General features: G+C 40.7%; 1 protein-coding gene across 2 annotated transcripts in view; it reads right to left on the bottom strand.

The window, feature by feature from the left end:
• The window catches only part of Abca9 (ATP binding cassette subfamily A member 9), a 70308-nt gene that overhangs the window by 45113 nt on the left and 12676 nt on the right, over nucleotides 1-12519 (bottom strand). For both annotated transcript variants that reach the window (XM_075990248.1, XM_075990247.1), the window contains 9 exons: nucleotides 11961-12146; nucleotides 9275-9422; nucleotides 5950-6118; nucleotides 4557-4615; nucleotides 4223-4333; nucleotides 2951-3126; nucleotides 2517-2636; nucleotides 2171-2309; nucleotides 1596-1686 (listed from right to left, as the gene is read on the bottom strand). In XM_075990248.1, the coding sequence (XP_075846363.1) occupies nucleotides 1596-1686; nucleotides 2171-2309; nucleotides 2517-2636; nucleotides 2951-3126; nucleotides 4223-4333; nucleotides 4557-4615; nucleotides 5950-6118; nucleotides 9275-9422; nucleotides 11961-12146 (1199 nt within the window). The remainder of the gene's footprint in view (nucleotides 1-1595; nucleotides 1687-2170; nucleotides 2310-2516; nucleotides 2637-2950; nucleotides 3127-4222; nucleotides 4334-4556; nucleotides 4616-5949; nucleotides 6119-9274; nucleotides 9423-11960; nucleotides 12147-12519) is intronic.

The raw sequence follows: 12519 nt of genomic DNA, 5'->3' as shown, positions 1-12519 counted from the left end.
ATGCAATGATACTAATATAATCCAAACAGTCTGTACAACATAGGAGAGGAACTAGTAAAAGAGAAGGTGAGATTCATTTAAGATAATTCAAGGGCTTTCATTTGAAGGAAAGAAATAATGAAATCCTGAGAGGGGCAAAGTAACTGGAAATACCAATCAGGTCTCCACCTACTAAGAAAACCCAGTTATGAATTCTTTTTCAGCTATTCATGAGCTCTGCAAACACTTAAAGCCAGTAAAAGAAAGATGGAGATAATCTGTAGTCATTAAGAATATGGTATTGACATTATATTATGCAGGTCCCAGAGGCCAGGTGAGCTGGTCACCATCTCCCGAATATGAGAATTTTATCTATGAGATAAAATAATACCCAGCTCTTACATCAACCTTAACAGGCAGAATGAAACAGTATTTATGAGATAGTGCTGGGTCTTTCATGAAGTGAACTCTTAATACATGCTAGATAGTTTTATCATTTTGTGTAAAATTTATTCAAGTAATAGATGAAGTCTTTGAGAAGAGTCTATGAAGTTTTTATGAAACGTGGGGTTTTAGAAACACCATTGTTAGTCATGTCCACTGAAATGTACTGAGGTAACTTAGCGGTACAAACATCACACATCACTGATTACATGAATCTAAATGTAATGACAAAACTGGTCTGTGCTTTGAAAGTGCTGTGCGTAGCATTATCAAGTATACCAGGCAGAAGAAATTCAGCCCCTTCCCTAACATGGCTTGCAGCAGGATGGTAATGCAAAGCAAGAGGTTTTCAGGAAACATGAGGGAGAGGGAAACTGTGTTAACTCAGGTAAGTGCTTTGTGCTCTGTCAAGTGTTCATCCATTACCATTAACCAAAAAATAGGTAGTGCTGTATATTTACAGATGAAGTCACTGAAGACCAAAGAAATTAATTAAACAACGAAACAGCCTCTAAGAACAGATAAAGGAACTGGAGAGAGAGCTCAGGGGTTAAGAGAACTCTCTGCTCTTACACAAGAGGTAGGCTTGGTTGTGAGCACCTCCATATGATAACTCACAGTTACCTATAACTCTAGCTCCAGGTATCTAATGCTGTAATGTGGTCTATGTGAACAACCATACACATACGTGCATGCTCACACATGGCACACACATATACACGGGTAATGTTTATACATGCTTGAGCGTGATGAAGGAGGAGGTAACAGATAGCCTCCCTAAGACAGAAACATGACAAATACAAAGACCTTCACAGAGACTTGTCCAGATACCAATGAGTATGGCAGGGAAATTATTTATTCTGCTTGTAACAATGGATAATGCTGGTGCTGTAGAAAGCCCTTAAATATTGGGAGGAGTGGTAGGGGGTGGGCTGGGGGACAGGCAGGGGACAGAAGGAGGGGTGGGGTAGGGAGAACTGTGGATGGAATGTAAAATGAACTTAAAAATTAAATTAAAATAGAAGAAATTTAAAAAGAAACAGTGAGGTCTATTGAATTCCCAGGATGATGTTATTTTTATTGTTTTTAAAGATTCATTTATAATAATTATGTGATTATCCAAAACGAAAGAGATGGTGCCTGTCACCAGTGGGTTCAGCATGCATCTGTACCTTAGATGATAGCCAATGCCCCATTTCTTCTTCAGGAACAGAGAAGACCCTGCACACCTCAGTCTCCCATTGGATATAAACACCTTCCTGTCTATTTGGAAATAACCAAAAGATAAATTTTAACAAAGGATGATTTTTCAGTACTCATAAATGTGAAAAATCAAACTCCACGAACCAACGGCGATTTAGAAGCATGTCACACTAGAATAGTGGCGTACTCCTTCTGTGACTTTCTAGGTACTCTGGTAACGGAAATGTTTGCTTCTCCTCTGCGTAGTTCAGAAGGTTACCAAGCATCTACATCTTTCAAGCCTGCTGACATCTATCCACGTGGAATAAAGCATGTTTGAGATAGTACCGCCTGTTTTACAACCTTCCCTTCTCTGTGATGGGTTACGACTGCATTCATGGGGCAAAGCCCTTCACCTGGAACACAGAGATTCAAATGGATAGAAGCAACTCTCCTGTGTTGGCTGTGGCTGTCACTAGTGAGATGTGTCTACGGGGCCTGTCTGCAACCCATCTTTAAGTCCTTCTTTCTCACTACGAAACATGAAAAACAAAACCATCGTTACCAGCCAGGATATCAGCCTCATCCATGAACTGGGTACTAAAGACAATTACTCTGTCTGCTTTCCTCTCTTTCAGGAGGTTCCATATGCGATGCCTTGAAAGTGGGTCCAAGCCAGCTGTTGGCTCATCCAGTAGCAAAACCTGGACAGTAGAAAATACCACAGCGTCATTTGTCCCTCTGGGGCACAATTATTCTTAAAAAAAAAACAAAAAAACAAAAACCACCAATTGAGGTGTCAAACTATTGGCATTTGTGCTTAAAAGTTTTCTTAAATTTATCAGATTTATTGAATGTAATAGCTTCTGCATCTTCAATCTGATTTCATGAGTGGTTTTTGATCACCTTACCTGAGGGTCTCCTAAAATGGCAATCCCAAAAGTCAGTTTCCTTTTTTGTCCACCACTTAAACTCTGAGCAAGAATGTCTTGAATATTTTCCATTTCTAAGTCCCGCAAAACTCGCTGTACCTAACAAAATAAAGAATATTTAGTCTAAAGTCTAAGATGTTTGTTCTTATTTTTTGTTGAGATCAAGTCTCCCCTCTGTAACCCAGGCTGGCTTAAACTTCAGCAATACTCCTGCCTCCGCCTCCCAAGTGCTGGGATGACAGGCATGAATCACTCTGGCTCCCTTATGTTTAAAACACAGTTTTCTGTCTTCAGAAAGATCCCGTGTGCCCAACTTTATATGGCAAATGTGTTCAGACAACACAAGCACATTTAATATTTTCTAGGTGATCAGTTTCACGTTCATTATTGCATAACAGTGGATGTTCATTTACCTCCTGCTCTACTTCATGTGGCAGAATTCCCTTTATTTTAGCAAAAAGTCTGAGATTTTCTCTCACGGTGAGAAAACCAAATTGTATATTGGACTGTGGACAAACTCCAGTGAGCTTGACGACAGCATCAAAGTCATCCATTTCTGAAAGTGTCTGATTATAGATGGTGACGGAACCTACGCAGAGAAAATAAGGAGTTACCATCAGGGCAAGGTATAAATTATGTACATCACAAGATTCGTTCAAGCATATTTTGTCTGCTTGCAACACAGAGAGGGTAAAGTGTTTATTATGCCATGTGGGAACTGGGGTTTAGATCTTCAAAATCATGTAAAACCTGAGTGTGTGTGAGTGTGGCAGCATAGACCATAGGCCTAGTGTGGGGAAAGATGGGTGAAGAAAGGAAGAGCCTTGGAACTCATTGAAACCCTGAGCCTGGCCAAAACACGGAGTATAAGGTTAAGTGCAAAACCTTCCTTCAAAGAATAAGGTGAAGGCAATAGGAAGAGACTTCAAACTTCTAACATGGATGGGAGAAGGGTTCCCAATGCCCCACTTCAAGCTGAAGAGCTAATGGCTTCTGCGAGAGGCAGAGTTACTTTGTGTGTGAAGGTCGGTTGTCTGTGCCCCAGAGGAGGACCACACACACATGCTCATATGGGCAGTACTGCTCTGTTTGGATTTATAATTCTTTTAAAGACATGAAGCATGAAGTTGGGGTGGGACTGCGAGGTGCTGAAGAACAGGAGTGTGGAATGGATATGACCCAGATACACTGTACACATATATGAAACTTTAAAAAGAATTTTTAAACTAAAAAAAATCATTTGAAAAAGAGGTGAAGAAGTGGTTGAGAAAGGCGTTGTATCATCAGCTTCCGCATGTGCTCATCCAAGCAAGCTCACCCCCACATATCCGTATACTACACACACACAGAGTGATTCAATGCTCAGAATAGCATCTAATCTAGCAGAAATACCAATTAATAATTGAACAGTTATTGTCACTTGTATAGAACACAGTTTCACAAATCTGTATAATTATGTAACAATAAAGAAACTTCTAACATTTTTCTTAGCTTCTCAAGTGACATATGAAAACATAGTATCTGCTAATGGGGAAATATGTAATTCAACATGTGCGTACACTGTGCAACATTTTAAGAGAAATTCTGATTTTTTTGTCTTAGTAACATGGTGCAGCAAGTTAACTAGTGAAAAGCACAGTTTATCTGTTTGTCCTCGAGCTTGTCTTTGATAAGTGACCTCTTACCTGTAGTTGGGGGTGACAGTCCACAGAGCGTATTTATCAGTGTGGTTTTCCCAGCTCCACTGTGGCCAAGAAGAGCAGTGATCTGGCCTTCATATATGTCAAATCCCAGACCTGATGTGGTGTCAAAGAGATTACATTCAGTACATGTGTAGCCATGTTATAGGTGCCACAGTTCACAATGTCTCACCGCATAGACAAGTGTGGGTACTAATCTTCAAAGTAAAATCAATCTTAAAATTGGTCTAGCTGTCTGTAATAGCTCTTCTTCATCCCTACTTAAGTTTTACAAGTCTCTAAATCAAACATCTATGTTAAATATAATCTTATTTATTACCTTTTAAAGCTTCTACCTTTCCATGCTTTCCTGTATATTCCTTTCTAAGATTTTTGATCCTGCAAAACAAATTAAAAATAACTGTTTTGGGGAAATTGTAGAGATTGGGGGAGGCTTGATAAAATCTGGAGGCTCTTGATTTTACACAGACACAGTCAGAAGCATCCTGGGAATTCCATGAGAGGCAGCATCTCTGACAGTTGTACCTCAACAGAATGTAAGAGGAGCAGGGAGTAGCTAGCATGTGAATACACACAGCTCTACACACAGATCGAGGCAGATGACTGGAGAAGAAAGCTGAAGATGAGATCAGTAGTAGGAGCTCCAATGATGTAGGTGAAGGGACTCACGTCAGAGCAAAATGTCTTGAGCTCTGGAGTAAAACCCTCTGAGTGAACTCCGTCTGTGTCATTTACACAGAGCTCGGGTATAAAGACAAAATTTAGAGTCCAAGTCTTTGACAATAAAGCAAGGATGACAATACTAATTATCACATAAGGTTGATTCCAACAGAAAGCAAGAACTGCAGAACTCAAGATGTTTGAGATGTCAAAAGAGGAGGAAAGGAAAAGAAAATGATGAAAAGCTGTGAAGAGTCTGTAGAATTGAAGTGTGGTGATGCTCTTGGGACCAAAGGAAGAAGTTTAGGAATCTGAAGGCAGCCTGAAATACATTGTGAGTTCCAGGCCAGACTGGTTTACAAAGTAAGATCCTGTCTTAAAGAAAGGGGGGGGGAGCATACAGAAACTTTCTGAGTTGAAGGTCTATTATGTTCCAGATCCTGTGCAGACCACAGGCATCAGTTTCTTATATTATCAAAGCAAAGCATCAGGTGGGCTACAGACAAAATTCAAGACAATAAGGATGACTGAGATGTGTAGCTGTTGGGAAGTCAGCATTGACCACAGTTCATTTGTGGTTTCTGGGGGGTGGGGAATGTAGGGCATTAGTGCCCTATGGTCTGATCATCTCTTCCCATCTTTCTGGAATGTCTCTACCTCCCTTTATGCATCACTTATATTTTGTTTTCATGCTATCCACCAAGAAGGCCCTGAAAAGAGACAAAGTAGATTATAGAGAAAGAAGATGATAATCTTCTTTATCACCAAGAGGACATCAGAACAAAATATGAAGAGTAGACAAGGAAGACGATGAGAATGGGGATGAAATATGTATTTGTCAACCAAAAGATATTAGTAAGTGTAAATGACAGAGATGGGGTGAAATACAGTGCTATCTACAATGAGAATATCCTTTGGTAGGAACAGTAGACTAGGAGGATGTGGGTCCAGAGGGGCTCAGAAAGAGATCTTTGTACATCAATGTCTTGCCCTGGTAGGTCCCTCTTTTGGGGTCTGTTCTCCGTGGCACTTCCCTGTGATTTGTTTGTTACCTGATGGCTTCTTTCCCCTGGAATTCTGGAGGCACTGGTTCAAACGAGTCATTTAGTGGAGGATCAGAGTCTGTTTCATTCTCAAGGACCACATGATTAGCTCTTCTGTGTTGAAACCAGTAAGATGACTTCAGGAAAAATAATGGGGAACGTCGATGTCCATACTTACCTATATGGACAGGTAAGTATCGGGTCAGTCACCACTCCGAGGATTGCATTCCATTCAGCACAGAATGGCAAACCAACCTCTATGGCTCTACCCTGAGCCCACATTAGAGTATGAAAAAAATTGCAGCATTGTAAACTAAAAGAAAAAAGTCTTTAGGCCAGAGTGACTTGTTTCAAGAAGAACTTAAGTATTCTATTAAGATGAAAATGAATGAATAAATGTGGTACATATAAACATGAAATATTACTAAGCTCTAAGAGAAAATAAATTTGCAAGTAAACAGATGGAACTGGAAAAAATGAAACTGAGAGAAGTAACTCAACCCCAGCAGGACAAATGCCCTATGTGCTTTCTCGTATGCAGAGCCTTGCTTCAAATAGTTTCTTTTGTGAGTTTAAGTTGGAGCAAAATGGAAGACAGGAAACTAGAGAGGGGTAGGGTTTGGGAGAATATTAAAGGAGGGGCATAGTAAATTGAGGTAAAATGAGAGTTGTGGAGTGGAATACCAGGGTAGAAGGTCATGGGGAGTATGGGAGGCATGTGGGAGAGAAATGGGGCTAACCCAAAAGAAGAGGATGAGAAAAGCCATATTAGACTTCTGTTATCTCACCACCCAACTTAAAATAATATCAGTATAAGGATGGTAGAACACATGCAAAATGAAAGAAGAGGGGGATTCTGAGGGCTAAGAGATTGAAGGTTGATAGGGATGAGAGAATGGGAAGAGGAGGGAGTAATGAGTGAGTTTACCAAAACTAAGAATTTATGAAAGGGCCTTATAGAAATCCACTAGCTAGTAAGCTAACTTTGAGTTCAAGTGAAATTACCATGCATGCATGGACAATGTCATTTTAGAAGACATGGGTAATTATTGAATAAAAATTGGAATGCAAGGCATAAGGCACCTTCCTATGAGTTATTGGGATTTCCAAAATACAAAGGCATTGATGTTGTAATAAGGGCGGCGGGCTGCTTCCTGCCACCCGGCTAGCTTTATCCGAAATAATTACACGGAAACTGTATTCTTTTAAACACTGCCTGGCCCATTAGTTCTAGCCTCTTATTGGCTAGCTCTTACATATTGATCTAACCCATTTCTAATATTCTGTGTAGCCCACGTAGTGGCTTAATAGGGAAGATCTTAACCTGCGTCTGTCTGGAGTGGGAGAATCATGGCGACTCACTGACTCAGCTTCTTTCTCCCAGCATTCTGTTCTGTTTACTCCGCCTATCTAAATTCTACCTTATCAGAGGGCCAAGCAGTTTCTTTATTAGTTAACCAATGAAAGCAACATATTAGAAAGAAATCACTCCCACATCACATTGATATTGTCTTTAGACACCCACCTTAACTATAGTAAGATCCTATTGCCTAAGATATCACACACTTTAGCAAAAGGACATGGAGAAATTAATGCCAGTTACTCAGGAAGCTTCTGACCAGTTTTCATACTGCCAAAAGATGCAGGGTTCAGACTGAACCACGTGTGTTACAACACTATTGAGCAAGATGTATCTCCTGCAATAATGGTCTAGCGAAAGCAGGTAAATAACTACTTTATGATTGGATTTAGGTTTGCTCCATAGGCGTAAATTGCATGTCTGGTACTATAATCCTGGTCAAAAATCCCATGACTTGGAGATCATGGGCCCTAGGGAAGATCTTGGTATTGTTATTTTGCTAAATGACCATGTTGTTTAAGTGTCTTCATATCCGGCTGCAAGTTCCATTTTTTAAATAAGAATTTTCACCCCTGTGCTTGTCTAATGTCTGCTCTGAACAGTTCGAGCCCCTATTACTGTTTTAAAATACATGCATGTTAAAATAAATCTCCAACTGGAGGACAAAATAAAACTCAAAAAGCTTTGTGTTAAAAAAAATAAGTCTTCTAAATACTTAGGTCTGTACCCATTTTCTTAGTTAGGGTTTTAATTGCTGTGATACCATGACCAAAGTAACTTGGGGATGGATGGAAGAGTTTATTTCACTTTAGAACATATTCATCCACCACTGAGGGAAGTCAGGGCAAGAACTGAAGCAAGGCAGAAACCTGGAGATGGCAACCGAAACAAAAGCCATGCAGAGTGGTGCTTACTGGCTTGATTCCCGTGGCTTCCTCAGTCTATTTTATTATATAACCCAAGAGCGTCAGCCCAAGGGTAACATAGCCCACAGCTGACATAAAACTAGCCATCGTAGACCTGAGCTATTCTCAGTCTTCATCATAAAATTGTCCTTTTACCGTGGATAGCAGTCAATGAATGACCGGTCACAGTGCTAAGAGCCAGGGGATGAATGTTTAGCCCTACACGGGACATCTATATTAACAACACCATCACCAAGGCTCAGGGAACATTGTAGAAGAAGAGGTGTAAAGACTGTAAGTATGGAAGGATGGGGGGGTCTGCAAAATACTGTCTTCTAGGCATGATGTGACTACTGCAATCATGAGCTAAGAGCAGCTGTGATTATCTGCATTGGACCTAGACAATATCAAGTCAGTAAAAATGTCAGCACAGGGGGCTAGAGGAGCGCCAGGCCCCATCCCCAGCTGAAGAGATAATGTTAATGCATAGATGCTGGGAAAAGGAGGCTCATCTTTTATAGGGATATGGTCACTGACTCGTTTCCCATATTCCAGAGGATAGCCACCCCCATGCACGTGTGGAATTATTGGGTTATTTAAAAAGATAAAGGAGAGAAAGCATGTTCAAGGGACATGGGGTAAGTTGGAAGGGGAGTGGAGGGTGGACATGATCATGCTTCATTGTATGCATTATGGAATTCTCAAATGTTATCTGTAGTTTCAGAAATTTAGAAAAGAAAATGCTATACCATTTATATTCAATATATTGTAGAAGAGTAGTTCTAAACCTGGGGATCAAAACCCCTTTGGGACTCAAATGACCTTCTCACAAGGGTCAATTAAGACCATTGAAAATGTCAGATATTTACTTTATGATTAACAATGACAGCAAAATTATAGTTATAAGGTAACAATGAAAATAATATTATGGTTGGGGGTCACCACAACATGAGGAACTGTATTAAAGAGTCTCAATATTAGGAGAGTTGAGAACCACTGTCATAGACAGTTACTTTAAGTAAATGCAAGTAATAGAAATGTATAAAATTACAATAATTTTACTACTTACTGAGTAAAATTTTGTCAAAATACAATGCCAGTACCAAATAGAGAAAAGCATCCAAAATCAACATAAAGAGGTTGGCTATGACTAGGTACGAGTTGTTTGGAAAGTCCAAATCAACATTAGAATTCACGTCGTAGTCCAAATGAATAAGCTGAAAAAGAGATACATCAAATTTTTCAAGGATTAATAAAATTTTAAAGATATTTATGATCTTAATTCTGCTAGATATTGATGGAGGAAGGTCATTGGTTAATTATAATAAAGAAACTGCTTGGCTCTCATAGGTTAAAACATAGGTGGGTGGAGTAAACAGAACAGAATGCTGGGAGGAAGAGGAAGTGAGCTCAGACTCGACAGCTCTGCTCTCTGGAACAGAGACGCCATGCTTCCCTCTCCCGGGCAGACACGATTCAGCTCTGACTCAGGATGGACATAGGCTAGAATCTTCCCGGTAAGTGGGGTGCTACACACATGATTGGAAATGGGCTAGTCCAGGTGCTAGAGTTAGCTGAGAAGAGGCTAGATATAATGGGCCAAGCAGTGTTTAAAAGAACACAGTGCCCGTGTAATTATTTTGGGGTATAAGCTAGCCAGGCAGCCGGGGTGCTGGGGACGTAGCCCCGCCGTTCTTATTACCACAAGATATCAAGGGAAAGATAAATGAGACACAACATATATAGCTCAGGCTTATCGCCATTCATAGCAGCCACCATCTAACTACAGACTACAGATGATGGTGACATCTGCTCAGAGGAGATAAAAGGACTAGGAAAGTGGTATTTGAGACATATCTAACACAAAAATTCATCAGGATTAAAAGGAATAAAGGGGGAAGGTGTTCTTCAGTGGGGCACTCCATAGTGAAAAAACGGAGAAATGAAAGTTTATTAGTTGGGCAGAAAAAAAAAAAGAAGAATTTCAATAACATAAAATGATTTCAAATGAAATTTTGGGGAGGAGATTTAATTTCATGTGGAAATGTCCAATGAGTTTTAATTTTCAAAAACTTATGATACTGTTGAGGCTCATGTTTCCCAAGCTTAAATCAGACAAATATTAGATTAGAAGTCTAAGCTGAGCCACATCAACCATCAAATGTCATTCTACATTTAGAGCCATAAATTATCGGTCATCTCAGTACCAGTCGTGAGAAACCCCCTTTCAACTTGCTGTTTATGGGAGTCCAATAGACTCCCCGAATAACACAGGCTATTGCTGCTGTCTGCCAGAGATGGAGGTAAGTCCTTATTGCTAAAGGCACCATACACTTCATACACAAGGCTCAGGGGATTTGACCCAGTTCTAACTGGAAAGCCCCTCCTGAGGACTAGTTCTCATTATACTGGATGGCAGTATGCAAGCTGCCGAGGGAGGGAAGCAGTGAAGAGTCATACCCAGCTGTGATGCCTACTAACCACACCAATGACCAGTCTGGTAACTAAAGAGGCAGTCGTGGTACCCATACCTTGACGTTAGCCAACAGCTCTGTGATGGGACTGACGCTTTACGCAACAAGAGGGAATTCGTGCCTGGTACAGGCCACCTAGCTAACTACCCGGGGCTGGTGAGGTCATTGACCTTAGAGGAAAACCTACTGCTGTCATTTTACTGAATCAACACAGATCCGAACTGCATTTTGAATATCTATCCTTATACCCCCAGTTCAGTGCAGCTCTCGCTTCTCATCAAAGGAGCTTTTCTTCGCAACAGATGGAGACCATTATAGAAAGCTACAATTAATCAAAATGTAAAGAGCCCCATTGGTTGTGGGGCTCTCTGCTGAAATTGATACACTTACAACACAACTTGAACCTAAGGCTCAGGGGACAGAAGAGAGCGAAAGAAGATTTTAAGAGCCAGAGGAATGGGAAAGTTGCTCTAAAGGACAGAGAACTGCGTTCTTTATACTTCAACAATATGCCTAAACACGACCTGAAAAAGGTCAGCACCAATAGCTGGCCTAATGTGAAAGAGGGAATTCTCACAGGGCGACTAAGGATGATGACAGACGAAGAATGAGTTATCCCAAAAGATGAGCCCCTTAATTGGTTATCCAACATCAAGTAGTCAACCCTGAAATCACATACATACAAGTAACACTAAAAGGATTCAGTTTGTATTTGTGGGCTTATACATTTGTGTCTCTGTACATGTGGTGTGTGTGTGTGTGTGTGTGTGTGTGTGTGTGTGTGTGTGTGTGTGTGTGTGTGTTTGTGTGTAAAACAATGATAAAGAGAAGAAGACCACAAATTTTAAAGGGAGGGATGCAGATGGAGAGAAGGGGCATGGGAAGGGGGGGATGGAGGAAAGGGAAAGGGGAAAATGATGTGATTATAACTTAAAAATTACAAAAAAATAAATTAAAAAAATAGGAGAGAGAAAACCAAAAATGTCTCTTATCTCTGAAACTTCTATCTCTATAAAGATGGGGAGAATTCTTTAGTGTTTGGAGGGTATTGCATAGATCATAGAAGGAATATGTTTAGAGTGCTGTGTACATAAATAACATGGGGGACAGCAAGGACAGTTCAGCTGGTAAAAGTGCCTGAGTGTGATCCTCACAACCCATGTGGTGGAAGGAGAGAGCTGACATCTGTCTCACTGTCCTATGACCTCCAATGTCACAGCATGCCTGTGCATGTGCACACACACACACAAACAGATAAAAACAAATGTTCTTCATTCTTACCTGGGCCATTCCGGCAGTAAAGGCAAAGGGGCTAAGCAAACACAAGCTCCATTCCACAAAGGCAGGAAGGTGTCTGTACAGCGCTGTGAATCCCAGACTTCCCCAAAAGATGGTGAGGAGGAAGACGGCCAAACCAGTGAGAAAAGGTTTTTTTAACAACACACTCATGAGGAAAGCTAACGTTATCTGAGAAGAGAAACAAAAATGAACCGGTATGATGGTCTGAGGGCCATCGCTAGCACACTCAAAGGAATTTCCTATTTGGATAAGGGTTGTCCAAACGCGCCCGTGTTAAAGCCTCCAGCCAAAGGCACAATCGAGAGGTAATAGCATCTTTAAGAAGTGGGGTATGTGGGAAGTTCTCCTGTCATTGGACACTTGTCCTTAAAGGGGTTATGAAAGCCCCACCTCTTTTTCTTTTTGACATGCTGGCTGTGACGTGAGCAACTTTGATCTGCCATGAACTGCTGACATGACAGAGACAGGCCAAAGGAACAGGGTTAACCAATCCTGGACTAAGAGCTCCAAAATTAGAGGGAAAAATAACCCAACCCAAACC

This window comes from Microtus pennsylvanicus, chromosome 11 (assembly GCF_037038515.1).
Source record: "Microtus pennsylvanicus isolate mMicPen1 chromosome 11, mMicPen1.hap1, whole genome shotgun sequence".
Classification (NCBI taxonomy): domain Eukaryota; kingdom Metazoa; phylum Chordata; class Mammalia; order Rodentia; family Cricetidae; genus Microtus; species Microtus pennsylvanicus.
This window is presented reverse-complemented; position numbering and strand designations above follow the sequence as displayed.